We start from the raw sequence: 16,758 nt of genomic DNA, 5'->3' as shown, positions 1-16,758 counted from the left end.
ATTATGGACGGTTTTTCAAGGCAAGCTGACTGTCTAACATCGCCGAGTTTGTTGAAAAGGCTGAGGCAGTTTGTGTACAAGCATTTCAACACTGCTGCAGCCGTCAACTGAGCTGCAATGGTTTTGACCTTCAGAGAGTTTCCCTTTGATTGTCAATAACCTGAATATATCATCGTCTTTTAACGCTCGTTTGATACGAATTAGGTTTGTGTATAATAATTTACCGATACAATAGATGATGTTTGCAAGTTTGACCCAAGCGTGCTCCTGTGCGAGAGGCCGCGTCCCATCACATGGGACACAATTTGCTCTCAACTATTCTGATCACGGAGCTAATACTCAAATTACGCCTCTTGATTTTTTCACCTTCTGTCTCTGCCACTCTCTGGAGCTGGTACTCTCATTTCGGCATTCTACTTCTGAGTTGGCTACATCCTAATCCAGGGGGCGCGAGATCCAAGGTTTTTAGTTTATTAACTTCCAAAACAGAAGATTCTTGAAGGACGGATCGTAGCACAGTGCTGCGTTGAGGACTGTGTAGGCGGACGAGCGAAACCTCGAAGATAAAAACGGTGAGTTCCGTCATCTGCCCTCTTCGTGCCGTCGGCTCGAACTTACTGACGACGCAGGGTCACGCATGTGGTGTGTGTGCAATCCACCGGTGCTATGAGACTCTCTTAGCGCTAAAACCATCGTTAGCCATCAAGGGGTAAGCACAATCGGGCATTTCCGAAACGAGCAGTGGTAGTGCCCTCAGAGACTCAACCGGGTGCAAGTGAAAAAGAAGACCCAGCGATTCGCTCACCACGAGCTTTTGAACGTCAGTACAGTCGGACAAACAACATATCGAGAGCGATCCTTGTGGTAAAAAGAACGTCCAAGACGGGGCCACACTATACCAGATATGGCTGCCAACGTCCCAGACGGAACTCATTAAAGTCGCGGGAAAACTGACCTAACATACAGGTCCTGATACCAAGATGCGGCACGCAAACGCGGAGAAAGATTGGGACGCTTCATCTTTCAGCCTGACATTTTTGCATCCTTGGCACTAAAACATGGACACGCGACACACTAGACAGCATCGCTTTCATACCGAAGGCCGATGAACTCACGTAACGCAAAACTCTGATGACGCCAGGTGCCGCAGGGCCTAGGCCATTTGTTAGACTAAGTTATGTCAAGATACCTGTAAAGAAAACCTTTCTAGATCTAAGTGAGATCCAACAGTGTGATCCAACAGTGTGATCCAACAGTTATCGAGCATTAACTCGACATCTAGCCCAGACTGGCGGAAATAAGACAAAACGCTGAATATACAGTTAACTTCATCAGTCACACACAAACTTCCACTTTCTAGAGGAAGGAAGCTGTGATATTTTCTTATTGGTGACCGGAGAGCAACAAAATCTATCTGTAGACCGCTATTAAGCAGCTGGAGTAACGAATGGCTAATCGACATTAAATTTTTCGTTGGCATGTGAGTCTGTATACTCTCAAGAACGGCGGCCACACCATGCAGGGACGAGGAACTAAACCTGCTCATATTCAATATCAGAAGCAGAATTGGACGACGTGAGGGATCGTAAGCGGCAGTAGCTGAACAGCGCCCACGCAGTGTTGAATATAGCCCTGGTTATCAGGTGACGTTTCGGAAGGGAGGGCTGGTGTCATAGTTATGGTTCGCACGGATGCGACTCTCAGAGTCGAGCACAAAGCAGTAGAAGCTTACGTCATCGGCAGACCACGTTCGGTCGCGATTGCAGGGTAGAGGCAGGGGCATCTCCCGCACGCCGACATGTCTGCCCAACGTAGCCGAAATAGCATGCAGCCCAAGTGGATCCGCCTGCTGAAAAGTATACTGGACGCAACTTTGTGTGAAAACGGCTAACTCAAGTGGCACACTCAAAGCCGGCAGGATCCCATACCATCACCGGAAACGTTGGTCATCAAATTTTTGAACATAGTCCGATTGCTGCAATATAGGAGGGAGTAAAATCCGGTCATGTTGGGGTCATTGTTCCTAGGCCTGACCCTAGAAACGTCTCACAACCAGTGGCCATTATACATGATGATAATGGCGTTTGGGACGTAGTACCCTGGCACAGTGACCATCAAACATGCTGGAGGCACAGCGTACCAAGTGCTGCGTACAGAGCTTCCGGCAGCTTGATTAACACGCAAAGAGAGAGGCCGCGGCACAATTATACAGGGAATGGGATCAGTTGAAAACCATATATTCATCCTGAAGATTAACAGATAAACAAAACCATGGAACCCCCAACGGATGTCAACAAAAACCACCGAACAGGGAAGAGGATGAGCCTAGGTATAGTAAACAGTTTGCCCACAGCAAATTTAGTTCCCTCATGTAGAATGCGAATATAGCGAGTCGTATGGGGAGAAGAACTCGTGGACTAGCGTCGGTAAGATCCACAGTTACAACAACTGAGTAGGCATATGCCTGCATAAGTAGGCAAAAAAGCAGCATACAATGATTACCACGGATGGTCAGGCCTGACCGGAGGAGCGCTGGTACCTTCTTGCATCGGTCTGCGGAAGCCTAGCGGCAAGGTGCCACCATCAATAAAGCTCAAACACTGCTGCAAACAAGGATAAAGCGTAAGGAGTTCACCAGCAAAGCATTCGGTACCTTATTACAAGTACCGGACTGGCAAATAGCTCGTCACCGTGACCGGGCTGACATCATCTGTTCAGGAAAGATATTCTACACGAGGATCTTGCAAATGGAAGAAAGGTGCGACGATTAAACCATCAGTTCAACCCAGAGAACATTAGTGAGCGTGGTCCGAAGGGCCTTAGAGACCCACCTGTATTCCCACGGCGTGCGCAGTTTAGCTCAAAGCGGATTTGTTCGAAGACGATCCTACACTAAAAAGCCTGCTGAGAACGCACTCAATCCGACTTGAGAACCCTCAAAAGTACGCGTCCGGCATGGACCAAATAGTAAGCAATTCCTTAGCTACCCAACAGAATCTGACAGTTTTGAGCCGCAGCGTTTTCCCGAGTCCTAAGCACTGTGTATACTCCACCGTCAGTCACGTACGGGAGAGCGACGTATAATCTATGCGCTCAAAGGGGAAAATCAACTCTGAATGAATTCCGCAGTGATGGGGTGCCATCCTACTGGCGATGATATCGAACTCAAATTTACAGAATCTACTGACAGGAGTTAGTCTTCGCCTCCAAAGTTAACCAAGAGGCGTCCAGAGGCTCCGCGCCCATTCCCCTTGAAACACTCACAGTGCACCGCGTAGAAACATCGAAAGCATTGGACGGACTGTCCGATGCCCATGGGCAGTCAAGACGTCCAGAAATGGGTTTATGCAAGATCCCGACACGGATTGTTTAGGTTGGCAGCGTTGAAAAATGTAAACTCCTGCCCCACCAGGATCCTACAGAGGCTGCTGCTCAAAAGATTTGAAACGAGGAGCATGTAATGCTTAACCTGGCACCTTTGCGGGACGAAATCTGGACGAAACAGGTTTGCTTCTCCTCAAGAATCAAGAATCATGGTGGTATGGCGGACTTCGGACCTTATGAGCATGTTTGATCAAATAAACGAGCAAACAAATACAAAATCACAATGAGAAAAGCATAAGCGATCGCTATGTACTCACAAATGCGTAGATCCAATAGTCCACTACGCCGATTCCAATGCAGTAACCAGCTGTGAAGGAAATTTTCACTTGTAGAAACTTTCCACTGATGATTCACGTATGAGTGGTATATTCCACGATAGGAAAGTTTTTCGCAGCTAAAAAATGTCACAGGTGGTTAACGTGGCGTTCAACAGTTCACACATACGGAGATCTGGTCCCACTACTTCAGCAGTCAGCAAACAGTTCAGCGGAGCGAAAATCTACTGATTTAGCAAAAAGTCAGCAAGTCGCGCCAAAAACCTGTGAAATGGTAGTGTTTTTCTTTTTAATGTAATTATTGGTACAATAAAACAAACGTCATGATAAAATATGTGCAACAATTACACAACGCAGTTTAAAGTCAGGAAAAACGGTGAATAAATGTGACAACGTACTACACACGACAGCGGGCAGTTCGCTAACTAAACCACATAACTAGCGATCGCTGATGCACTGCCGAGAGCTAAAGCCATCCATTCTGGTGTACCTAGGCAAGCCATGGGACTATGCTCCTGGTCCTGATCCCCAAGTTAGTTTGCTTGGCCTGAACCGACGATGAAAGCCGTTTTGCGAGAGTTGTCATCTATTGCTGTGTGCCTCAATTCGCCCTGTTGGTAAATCTTACACGGATTGTTCCTAGGATCACATACTGTTCGGTTGAATTGATAAGTTCAAACGAATTAAATTATAATTTGTTCAAATAGGTTACTTTGAGAGATACGGACAAACAATTACATGTCACATTTTCAAAACGCATGAACGTGCTTTGGTTCTGCTGTTTCGTTAAACAGATACGCAGAGCTGGGAATGACAATAAGAAAATCAGCATAGAGCCACCCATAAAATATCCATGGTACGAGCTGAGTAACCATGCCTCTTAGTTTTCCAAGGAGGGATAATGGACAATTGGACCCTAATGATTTTACAATTAGCGACAAAACGGAAGGGGTTTGGGGTAGAGTGCCTGGAGAGATTGGTGGGGAGCAGTTTCTTATTCAAGACTGCAAAGTGTGACTCTTTTATTCTCTGTTGATCGTTACCAGAACGCTAGTATTTACCTCCTTGATCATATCAACACCATAACCATAGACGACTGTGATAACTGTACAATTCTTACCGGACCTATTAAAACAAGGTTAGTTTTTCAATCAAACCAGATAAGTTCACCAATTTCAGCATATTTGTAAGAGATTGCAAGGAGTGTTGCATAATGACAGCTTGCCAGCAATTCCGCGCCCGCGACTGTGAAAATATAATTGTGTTGCTGGCTTGCGCCACAGAGCCGATCATCGAAGCAAGTTCAGGGATGAAGTTTGGCCCTTACCAATGCCTGTACGAAGAACTCGATGGTACGTCAAAATTCTCTGTCGGGTCTTTTTGGTCTGGAAAAAAGTAATGTTAGCTCTCCCCATGTCAATATGAATTAAATTTTCACCAACTTTGTAAGTAGTTCGGTGGATGAGTTACAAAAGGTAACACGGGCTCCGCACTACGTGCCGATAGATGACTTTAACCAACAAATTTAATCTGGGAACTGTTAGGGGACTGCCTCTATCTGACAGACGTAGCGTCCCAAACGTATGCCGTCACTGAGCAAAGTAAGGCTCTATAACGTGTACTTCATTAACATGTACCACTAGATTGATTGGGGGGCATTGGCACTATGGGCATTGTTTTCTGCTGTGACAACTAAACCTAATTATAAGGGTGATTTTTCTTAGTACCTCTTGTAAAACGAACCACTGCCTACTTTCGGCGACTGCAAACAATGAACGTCTATAAACGAAGTGTGTAGCGATAAGACTTCAATACACTGGCATAGCTGATGCGGTTTTTAAATATAAATACGCTACATCACAAAAACGATTTAGTCCTGAAAATGGCATAGGTCAAAGCGTACAGAATGTAGTAGCTTCATATCCCAAAGAAAAAAGCCAAAGCAGAAGTCATAATGATTGCTCTGGATTGACTACCACTCTCGTCGAAAACTGTACGCCTGGAGAACAGCTAGGTGTGCATATACACCGAATGATTTGTGACCCTGCAATGTATACTACACAGCAGACTAATCGTGACATCCTCGAGAAAAAGAAACGGGATGTGTTGAAAGCCTATTTGCTTAAACGGACAGAAGCCAGGAGGTTGTATGTCGGTGTTATTTGAAGCCCTAGACCTTTCAACGGACTCTTCTCTAATGGCAGATTAAATGACGTGTCATCCAAACATTTTGAAGCGATGGTTCACCGTGATGAGGCCGAGATCGTTCATTTTGTGAATAACTCTGCTTTATATCCCAGTAAGCGCCAACTGCCTACAGCTGAGTTATGGAAGACAGGAGAAAGCCAATGAAACCAGAGAAAATTGCAGCGGTTGTTCAGAAACTGTCAAAGCAGTTGAGACAAATGATAGTAACAGCGAATGATGCTAGCTGCTAACACTTTTAGGTTGGTCATAGTAATACTACAGCGTGTTACATGTAAGCTTTTCACATTACTACAAAAGTTACGGCCCGGGACCTTGAGGGCAGATACGGGGTGCTTCAAAGACTAATAATCATACAACACTGACAGTCGACAAGGGCAGTTAACTCTTTTCGGCTATCGGATGTTTACTTTTGTGTTGGCAAAGAATTCCGTGCTAGCTTCAACGAATTCGCTCTAATGGTTGGTAGGGGATAAGTTTGAGCGCTAGCGGCAGGTCGCATCAAGAGAAAAGAATAGTCTGGCATTCGGTAATTTCTCTATCCGTACTTTTTCCACCTTCCACTTCCAAAAGGGTAACCAGGCATAGGATCAGTTTTGGACGCAACTTGCAAAACAAACTGTCTCATTCGGTTTCCCGTCTTGAATTTAATGAGATTTTATATTGAAATCCTGATGTTACTTAGATGTGATGGTCTTCCTTGACAGATTTTTGGAATGATGTCATCTTGTGGTAGAATATTGAGTAAAGTTGGTTCAATCCTGAAGTTGTACACTGAAAAAAGCTAGGTTACTGCTTTTCTACATAAGATTACTTGTTTGGTGTGCTGATCACGATGGGTGGTAGGCCCTGCGTTTAGCAGATTTCCTAGAAAATAATTTTTGGAAGACTACTTAGTTACCGGATTTTGCTGAGAGTTGTTACGTTTCAGTCTATCAGGCACTTTTTCAAATTTAGAAACGAGTAAACGAAGCAGCACTTCCTGCCTGTCACCATAGTAAAATGAATAAACTCGCACTTCAGAGTACGCTAAGCATTTCTCTCGATCTGTTTGGTTTTTTCAAATAAAGTGCACCAAAAATTCAGAAATAACCTAATGATTGACCTAATTATCCTATTTTAAGTCACCCAAATCCAAGATAAGTGGACAATTGTACGGGCAAAAATAAGACTGCGTTTTCGGAAGTAAACAAACGCCGTAAGCTAACTGATAAAATGAGTTTATGCAGCCAGTTGACGAAACGCACAAACGCATTTAAAGACGCAGCACTCGGATGTAAAGTACGACGAGTTGGAAGTTCATGCATAACTGTGTCTCAAAATTGTGACAGGTGAAGCTTCTAGCTAAAAATGACGGATAAAATGCAGTCAATTGAAAAACATGTTTGTGACAATACAAATTTGTACAAAATTCGCCACAACAAAGCACAAATAATTTATTTATAAGGTTTGAGGAAGTGGAGTTTAAATGTACATTTTATATACCCGGTGGTGTCCTGATCGAGTAAAAGATATTGTTCTGGACCCTCATCAATGCAGCTGGTTAGGTGAATAACTTGAGAAAATTCTTGGTCAGTTGTCAAAAGTCGACTGATAATACATTTTTGGCTGCTGATTTAAACTATCAGGAACCACTCCGCTTCCTGATCACAGCAAATCCAAGTTGTATGAGAAGAATAAGGTGCTGTTCAATAAGATGCCGTTGGCTGGACTAAAGTGAACTTGAGATAAAAGTATCGCCTTTAGGTTCTAAGTTGACCTAAATATAAAGTACACCAAAAAATTCTGATAGCCTCTACTCATACATGGGCCACTCGAAGCTACTGTCGAACACCCATGCCCAATATGTAAACCAGTGTAGTCTAGTTAAATATCTGGTTTACGCGAGCTGAACCGTACAATTTCGCTCCCGAAGAAACAAGGCTGATGTGACAGGTTTGCTTGAACTTGGTCTGTAGCCGAACGTTCGTGCAGCATGAGACAGTCATTCATACTGTCATAGTCACACTGGTTGGTAATTGATCAGGTGGCTGTTGATCTGTTCGCCGAGCTTGGCAATTGATTTGCACTGGACTACGGTAGAATAATAACAGAATGTAAATTTTAGCCAGAACTAGCGACATCTCAGACTGAGCATGCTAGTAAACATGTGTACAAATATGTTTGACCTTGTACAGGCGGGCTTAAACAGCGCTATGTACAGCAAATAAAAATGCCATAACACAACTAAGCTAACTATATAAAAGGGAATAAAACTGCTAGAATATGTACAAAAATGCCGCTGTTGGACGAATACTTATTTATATAGTCAGCCTGTAAACTGCTATGAAGCTGAGGTTGCGAGTTTACCGTATCCAAGACATGACCTATCAGGCATCATCCGGTCGTCTTCCGGGAAAATTGTGATGTTTGACAACGTAACGTAGATCACCGTGATTGTCTATATTAGCGAATCTTAGAGCAAAACTCGGAATACACACAATTTCAAAGTATGGAATTAAACTTTCATAGATCTTATTATTGCCAGCTTTTTACCAAAAACTGTTCTGACAGGTAGAGAAACAGCAAACATACGTACACCACAAATATGGATGTGCAACGGTGTAAGGTCGGAAGTGTTCAAAACAAGTTTGTGCATTAATGATCTTCAGTACCATAGCTTCTGGCGAGCAGGCAGCTGAGGACGCAAACGTTCTACATGCGGGCCCTTTCTGATGGGCGCAGTAAGACCTTCGTCATAATGACCACAAGACGCAGGCCTAATTGTAGCATTCACACAACACTGACAGAACAAAACTGCATGGGTTGCAACCACTTGCCGCTAAGTTGCTCAGAATGCACAGCTTTGTGCTCATATCTGCTGAGATTTTTTGCGCTGGTTAATCATGTAAAAGTCAGAAAAGTGACATCAACTACAACTTGCTCCTAAAACCACCTCCATTGCTGGAACGAAACTCAACGAATGTGTATGATACATTGTTCATGCCAAAGGTCTTGTTTAGCATATAAGAACTCGCTGGTAAGTTACTGTAAGGATAACTGAACTAGGCCAAATTCATCGTGTAGAGATTGTGATGGTGATCACTTTAAGGGTTGAATGATTGATACTCTAGAACTGAGTTAAAAGAGTCCACGAATCGGTTGTTTTCAACAGGTAAGTAGAATTAGGACAAAACGAGGTCATGTCAAGCAGCGCAGGCATACAGTAAGGTGGATCTTATAACTGGTTTATGTATAGTAAACTCCAGTTAGTTTATTGTTTGAAACACTTTCAAAAAGCCTTTCCTCCAAAAGCCGAGCAAAATTATTTGTCATTGGCAATTAGGAAGCTGAAAATACCTTTTAATAAGTAAGCTGTTTTAACGTATTTTCGCCCTTCCCCAAAAGCCTAACTATGTTACAGATTTATTTAAATTATCGAAGTAAATGCAGTACAACATAACCTTTTGTGCTTTGATTACTGTTGGACTGCTACCGTTAAAGTTGATCCACAACAAAGATGAAAGTTAATGATATCAGCGTTCACATTATACCAACTACATCTGAGTGGAGTTTTCAAGTCGTATTAAATACCTGAGTACATTTTGGGCAGTTTTACAAGGAGTTGACAAACAAAACGCTAATTTGCGTTGGAAAACATTCAGCTGTAGGCCTCTGAGTGCAATTTATTATAGTGTCCTGAGCATGTTGCTAACAGACCAACAAATGTACACCCAGACCATATTATGAATGGTCGCGCTCCCATATTTGCAAAAATTCAGAGCCACCCGTTTGATAAATAAACCTCTGAGACTAAGCACCCACCAAACAGGGATTCATAGATTCAGAGAAGAGTAATTAGTCGTCTTTGTGAATTTCCGTAATTGCTGCACGAGTTGTTTTCTCGTTTTTGATGGAGTTTCATATCTCTTCTGGCATTTAAGTGATCTCGAGACTAAATTAGCTTTTACAAGCTTTCTGTAGTGTTTATCAGGATTCTTCTCCAACTATTTGACTACGACGAGAAACGTACATCTACTGCCGCTAAGGAGATTAAAGAACGCTGCGTTCTGACCCCAAATGTAAAGTCAGCCCTGAAATATGCGGAGGCCGTAGCTATAATCCATGGACTGTTAAAAAAACTTGAGTATATTCTAATCAATGACGTTTGATCCATATTACATGGTTTTTACTTGTAGAAGTTTGGTCCATTGAGAAGATGTTTTGTTTACTTTGTAAGTTTAAACAACTATTGCTTGGGTGGACGTTATCCACCGAATATCATAAAAATCAACGGCAGTAGTTTAAGGCTTCCTCAGTAGGAGTACAAAGTGTCCTAAGGTATTCCATCAAAGAAGAATACGTAGACTTTATTAAGGTAGATTGTACACTTTTGAGGCTGTTAAGCAGACAGAGCCAGAAAGAGTTGTATGGTGTACATTATCTACTGAAACAATCTTCCAATGAGGCTCTTTTAAACCTATTAAGTGATTTACAAATCGTGGTAGTTTTAGACAGAAAAATGATTCTTCAGAGCAGTTGAAACTAGATCATTAGGCGGTGATGAACTCTGGTAATGTAAGTAAAAGTTTGAAAGCCGTTAGGAAAATTCGATTAAGTATCATTAAACAAGAGTTTGAACTGTGTAGTCGCAGCAAGTTTGGTGCAAAAAACGAAGGGCAGTTCGCAGCAGAAAAAAAGAACGAAAGTGTCTGCACAGACCATGTCAGCAAAAAAGACGGTAATTAAGCTGTTTTGGCTGTCAATGGCTAAGCTTAAATATTTCATTTAGAAAGTGAAATTCTTTACACGTCTAAGGTAGTTTTAGAGTAAAACTAAAAGTTGTGTGCAAACAAGTGCTTTCATCATTATCATCCTCATTGTCAGTTGTAAGGACCGCGTATTTGTCGTACAGTGGTTATAGCTGCCACAGTTTCGTTCTAGGAGGTGGGCTAGGTGGCTGCGCATTGGAGGCGTGGGCTGATAAATTAGTACGTAAAAACGGCACTGTAGGTGGACTGTTAAATGGAGGGATTGGGAAGGGAGATATGCATTGAAGACAATAGGCAGTGGTACCAAACTAGTGTTAATGGCTTTATACCGAAAAACTGTGATATCATGAAGGCTAAAAATAACCTGTGACATCCACACACGATAGATGATTTCTGTGTCCCCACAACTATTATATGCAGTGTGGTTCTGCCAGCCATTTTTGTCCATCATGATCACCGACAAAATAATATCAGTGTTCAACATCGATGCTTCACTTCCGTGATTTATTTGAAAACCTAATTGCGAAGAAAAGGATAGAGGTGAACGGGAGAGGGAATTAGTGCTAGCTTACTGCAATCCTTCCTAGGTGCCTACAGCTCCAGACACTCTTCCATGAAATCTGGATAGAAAGCGCCAATAACACTGGTTGGCAGCCATATCCTGCAGGTTCTTCAACAAGACGCAGTGAGGATCACGTGGTCCCCATCCTGGAAGGCAAGCGGCACTCACAGTATCCAAACGGCTCGTAATTCCTTTCATTCTCCTCTACCAGGTCAAGGGTTAGCCACCTCTCTGCTTCCGCCCTATGTTTTTGTCCAATACACTGCTCAAGTGAGGTCGAGGTTGTCCAATATGAGAATGTACATGTACATGCGGAATGCGAATTTGAAGGAGCATGACCAACTTCTCTATCTAGAGCCGAACTGGCCAGAAGATACTTTTTGTAGAGACTCTACTTTCGTTTTGTGTGCGCCGGCACAAACTGTTGGGAACATCACACATTCTACTGCAAATCCAGAAAAGATGCACCGCATTTTACAAATTTCAACTTCAGGATTCGAGTTATGTCGACTGAAACGTCACACGAGGGCTAGCTGAGTGATTGCTTCTATTAGTTCTGGCATTTATCCACATTAATTAGAAAGCTGAAGTTTTGACCAAGCAATTTTCACAACACGTATAAAAACAATTTTCCCACCGGAGAAAATCGATCTAAAAATTTCTTTCGCGTTCTTCTTCTCTCTCTGTCTTCTCAACTTCATTGTCTTTGTATGTGGCACTTTCTGGTGTGTTGTCTTATTGGCTTCTGAAACCTTTTTTTCGGACACCGAAAATTTGACATTTGCAGATGGATCGAACTTTTTCCTCGACAAACAAAACAGGTCGGTTTTTAGCAAGACTGTGTGCTTCAGAAAACTGTATTCTTTAGATGGTTGAGAATTTGCTTTTTAGCTTTAACTTTCTGAACTTTGGTATCGTTTGGAATATCCTAGAACGACGGCAAAATAGCTTTTTTTAATTTAAACATTCTGGTAATTTCCATCAGTCGCGAATAGCCGCAGAATCAAGGAGGAAGTTGGTGAATCAAATCAGTGTTATATGAGAACGTCATGTATGAATAATATAACGTACTCTACTCTAGTAACCATTGTGAACTTATTTCGCTTCATAGATGTACTGTTGCGCACTCGGTGGTGATACTCTACCGCTAACACGTGGTGAGATTAAACTACATTTGCCGGTCGCTCGGTGTTCACTAATTGAGCGTGAATGACTGCGTATCAGGAAATTCCAAATCAATGTCCTTATTAAAATCCACTCAAAAACCACTTTGTACGAAGAAAATCGATTGTTTTTGTTTCAATTCATATTAACAAAGTAGTGCTTTCCCTTGAAAAAACCTGCTGACTATGTTTTTGTCCAATACACTGCTCAAGTGAGGTCGAGGTTGTCCAATATGAGAATGTACATGTACATGCGGAATGCGAATTTGAAGGAGCATGACCAACTTCTCTATCTAGAGCCGAACTGGCCAGAAGATACTTTTTGTAGAGACTCTACTTTCGTTTTGTGTGCGCCGGCACAAACTGTTGGGAACATCACACATTCTACTGCAAATCCAGAAAAGATGCACCGCATTTTACAAATTTCAACTTCAGGATTCGAGTTATGTCGACTGAAACGTCACACGAGGGCTAGCTGAGTGATTGCTTCTATTAGTTCTGGCATTTATCCACATTAATTAGAAAGCTGAAGTTTTGACCAAGCAATTTTCACAACACGTATAAAAACAATTTTCCCACCGGAGAAAATCGATCTAAAAATTTCTTTCGCGTTCTTCTTCTCTCTCTGTCTTCTCAACTTCATTGTCTTTGTATGTGGCACTTTCTGGTGTGTTGTCTTATTGGCTTCTGAAACCTTTTTTTCGGACACCGAAAATTTGACATTTGCAGATGGATCGAACTTTTTCCTCGACAAACAAAACAGGTCGGTTTTTAGCAAGACTGTGTGCTTCAGAAAACTGTATTCTTTAGATGGTTGAGAATTTGCTTTTTAGCTTTAACTTTCTGAACTTTGGTATCGTTTGGAATATCCTAGAACGACGGCAAAATAGCTTTTTTTAATTTAAACATTCTGGTAATTTCCATCAGTCGCGAATAGCCGCAGAATCAAGGAGGAAGTTGGTGAATCAAATCAGTGTTATATGAGAACGTCATGTATGAATAATATAACGTACTCTACTCTAGTAACCATTGTGAACTTATTTCGCTTCATAGATGTACTGTTGCGCACTCGGTGGTGATACTCTACCGCTAACACGTGGTGAGATTAAACTACATTTGCCAGTCGCTCGGTGTTCACTAATTGAGCGTGAATGACTGCGTATCAGGAAATTCCAAATCAATGTCCTTATTAAAATCCACTCAAAAACCACTTTGTACGAAGAAAATCGATTGTTTTTGTTTCAATTCATATTAACAAAGTAGTGCTTTCCCTTGAAAAAACCTGCTGAAAGAGAAAGCATTGCCGACTAGTTTTGCTTCATCCTATTTTGAGAACAGTTTTAGAGCCAGCTGACTGAGTAGACGAGAAGATAATATCTCAGTGCTTTTATAGATTATCCAACGTAGGAACCGATAAAATAAAAGCAGACCCATCGCTCCCTTTGGCTTTACTTTCTTCCGTTGGTAACACGAAGTATATCGGGTTTTGCATGTCTACGACAGGTCAGTGAGCAACTGCAACCTATGTTTGGCAGCCGAACCAAAAGATTACATCAGGTGTTGAGCACCATTGTCTCGCAAGCAGAAGGCAGTCCTGACCGCCCATAGTTTTTGATCCGTCTGTTAAATAGGCCTTTGAAGGTCTTAAAAGCAATACTTTTGCGTTTATTTTCTTGTATGTTGTTCCCCCGCGCCAGCAGGATCTTCCATATCAAGCAATAAAACAATCACAACACGAGGGACTGGCGGTTCACCAGATATTTTGACGTCATTGCACTTGATAAATGGAGCGAATCAGACTAGGTGCGGGTCATCCGGAACAAAAATACAGACGATTATTGGTCATTTTTCGGTTGCATACAACTGACATTTGTTCTCTTCAGGAAAGGACTCTTCACTAAACTGAATGTCATTCATAGGAAGGACTTGGGTTGTACATCCTAGAATGGGAGAACGTAGAAATAGAGTAGTTGTGTGTGCAAATGAGGGTTCTGTTCCGAAACCAAGAATGCATCGGAATATACCCCCAGTAAATGCTTGTTTTCCCAGAAGGGGAGCTGAATCCTCCACAAGCTGGGAGGCAAGAACAAAGAGTGGCTTGTCCAAATTAAATGAAAATGAACCTTGCATAACTCTATGTTTTTCTGGAAATATTGATAAAGCATTGATTCTCCAGCCCACCTACTTGAACAACCCGTGTTTAACTCTATCGTGGCCGGGAAACAAATTTGCCCACACCTGTTGAAACCTAGCGTCATTTTTATCGAAAAACCAACTAAGCAATACTGAGCAGTTAAAAACAGTTTAGGTACTTTCAAAATGTGTCCCCTATAAAAACACTGTGAATATATTTTTTCAGCTGGACAGGATATGCTAATTTTTGGTGCCTTGTTTGAGTTCCTTCTTAGTTTTTTTCAAGATCCTGGTGTTTAAAACACTTGAGTCGTCCTTAAGTAGTTTTGGTCAGGGACAGGATATGCTAATTTTTGGTGCCTTGTTTGAGTTCCTTCTTAGTTTTTTTCAAGATCCTGGTGTTTAAAACACTTGAGTCGTCCTTAAGTAGTTTTGGTCAGAGGGACCGACAATATTTGACATTATGACCCGTGAAGTGCAAGTAGTTGGCAGGGAACATTAAAATTCCTATTTTTGTACTTTTGATGGAGACGAAACAAAACTTAGTCTTCGTTTCAGAAGGCCTTGGTAAACAGTCAGTAGTTTTTTTATTTGGGCAACGTTTCGCTTTTGACAAAGGTGTCATCAGGCCAAGTGAGCAGGTCACCATAATGGCCATGGTATAAGGCAGAAGGAGAATCAATCAGTAAGTTCTCTTCAGATTATTACCCATTGTTGAGTGTCAATTAACGGCCCTTGTCGGCTAGTGTGGTTGCCAGGATCTTGCGTTGAAGAGGTGGGGGGTTTTCAAATTAATTCTGACCGACGAAATACGCTCATTTGCAAACTAATTTGGTTTTGCGAGAGACTCACCTGGAACCCAGCTGAATCCCTCGGTTCTGGTGTTTCCAGGCAACTGAATGTGGTGCACCAGGTCACTTCATGTTTTAGTCGCTACGACATTTGAGATAGCGCGATACATATATATTTTTGTAATGCACTACTCATAAGGTTGCTGAAAACACCTCGATCGGGTTTGGTTCGTTAATCTTCCACTTCAGGGTGCTTCAGTTGGTGATTCACCTCGGGTGGTCTTTGTAGGGTTGTGAGTGTTGCGACAAATTAGTTGGAGGGTTGAGGTCAAGTGGAATTCAGATAATGACTCCTCCTCTTTTTTTCAATTGATTGAAAAGTCCCTTTCTATGCCTGTTGTTACTCCGTGGAAAACAAGTCGATAGGCTTTGATGATTCTCTTGGAGATGAACCACTAGACAAGACTGAGAATTGCCTTTTAGTAGCCAATGATTGATCGGTTTGTGATAAGGAAGCGTAGACTGTAAACGACGATGAATAGAAAAATGCTCTGGAATAAATCAGTATAAGTCGTCGCAACCTCGTCCGTCGTTTTAGATATTAAACTAGGACATATATTTTTGTTTCGGATAGTACGTTACACTGATTACCCAAAGTAGAAATACCTGTTTTTTAGTTTTTACTCAAGGTGTGGTGGTTTCGTTTGTCTAATTAATTTTTTTGGAGACTGGATAGGAGTATCTTCTCCTGCGTATACCATGATCCTCGTTCAAAAATCTTATAAAGTTGCCCCATCGGTTGCTCACAAGATGAAAGAAACTAACACTTGACATGTCCTCACTCGGGAGGCCAGTCAGTACATGACCACTTGATGTTGACTTCATGACTGAAGATTGAGTGGTGCTATATCCTGTCGGGTGAGAGTTAATCACAACGTAGATTAGCCGCTCGTGACCAAACGGTGAAGTGTTCAAACTACTAGCCGGGAGGTTGCAGGTTCGAAACTCAAGTTGCACACTGCTGATGATTTTCAATAAGAAATGAACCGCTTTACAGTAATTATCATCCATTCAGGATGAATTGGCTTTACGTAAAGGACGAAACCTAAGTTTGGAAGGTGCTTCATTCTCTAGCAAATCATGAATCATGAATCAAATCGAATCATGAATGTGTCACCAGGATTTGAACCTCCATGTAATTCATCGGAATACACAATGATTTGGTCAGCTTTCGATAAAAAAAATCAGTTACTCGTGGCATTGACAAAAAGATACGCTTGGAAAATATGGAACTCTTGCTTGAGTTACTAGAATTTCAGAAGGAATCAGGCGTTGGCATCGCCAGATAGGCTCGCCAATGGCGCTGACAGACCTCATCCCCTATGTCATCATTATCATCAAAGACAGCAACATCAGTGTTGGCACTGATGCCTCACTGCCATACAGCCATAAGTTTCGTCTATATATATACATATATATATATATATATATATA

General features: G+C 42.0%; 3 protein-coding genes across 3 annotated transcripts in view; 2 read left to right on the top strand and 1 right to left on the bottom strand.

The window, feature by feature from the left end:
• T265_06862 (hypothetical protein) overlaps window positions 1-567 on the top strand; it is a gene marked incomplete at both ends in the record, with an annotated part of 63,925 nt that extends 63,358 nt beyond the window's left edge. Inside the window, one exon of the mRNA XM_009172244.1 lies at window positions 490-567. Coding sequence (XP_009170508.1) covers window positions 490-567 — 78 coding nt within the window. The remainder of the gene's footprint in view (window positions 1-489) is intronic.
• Window positions 568-1,639: 1,072 nt separating this feature from the next.
• The window catches only part of T265_06861 (hypothetical protein), a gene marked incomplete at both ends in the record, with an annotated part of 29,993 nt that continues 14,874 nt past the window's right edge, over window positions 1,640-16,758 (bottom strand). The window contains one exon of the mRNA XM_009172243.1: window positions 1,640-1,849. Coding sequence (XP_009170507.1) covers window positions 1,640-1,849 — 210 coding nt within the window. The remainder of the gene's footprint in view (window positions 1,850-16,758) is intronic.
• The window catches only part of T265_06860 (hypothetical protein), a gene marked incomplete at both ends in the record, with an annotated part of 68,196 nt that continues 55,852 nt past the window's right edge, over window positions 4,415-16,758 (top strand). The window contains one exon of the mRNA XM_009172242.1: window positions 4,415-5,011. Within this exon, the coding sequence (XP_009170506.1) occupies window positions 4,873-5,011 (139 nt within the window). The remainder of the gene's footprint in view (window positions 5,012-16,758) is intronic.

This window comes from Opisthorchis viverrini, assembly GCF_000715545.1.
Source record: "Opisthorchis viverrini unplaced genomic scaffold opera_v5_148, whole genome shotgun sequence".
Taxonomy (NCBI): domain Eukaryota; kingdom Metazoa; phylum Platyhelminthes; class Trematoda; order Opisthorchiida; family Opisthorchiidae; genus Opisthorchis; species Opisthorchis viverrini.
The sequence above is the reverse complement of the archived record's forward strand: the minus strand, read 5'-3'. Positions and strand labels throughout refer to the sequence as shown.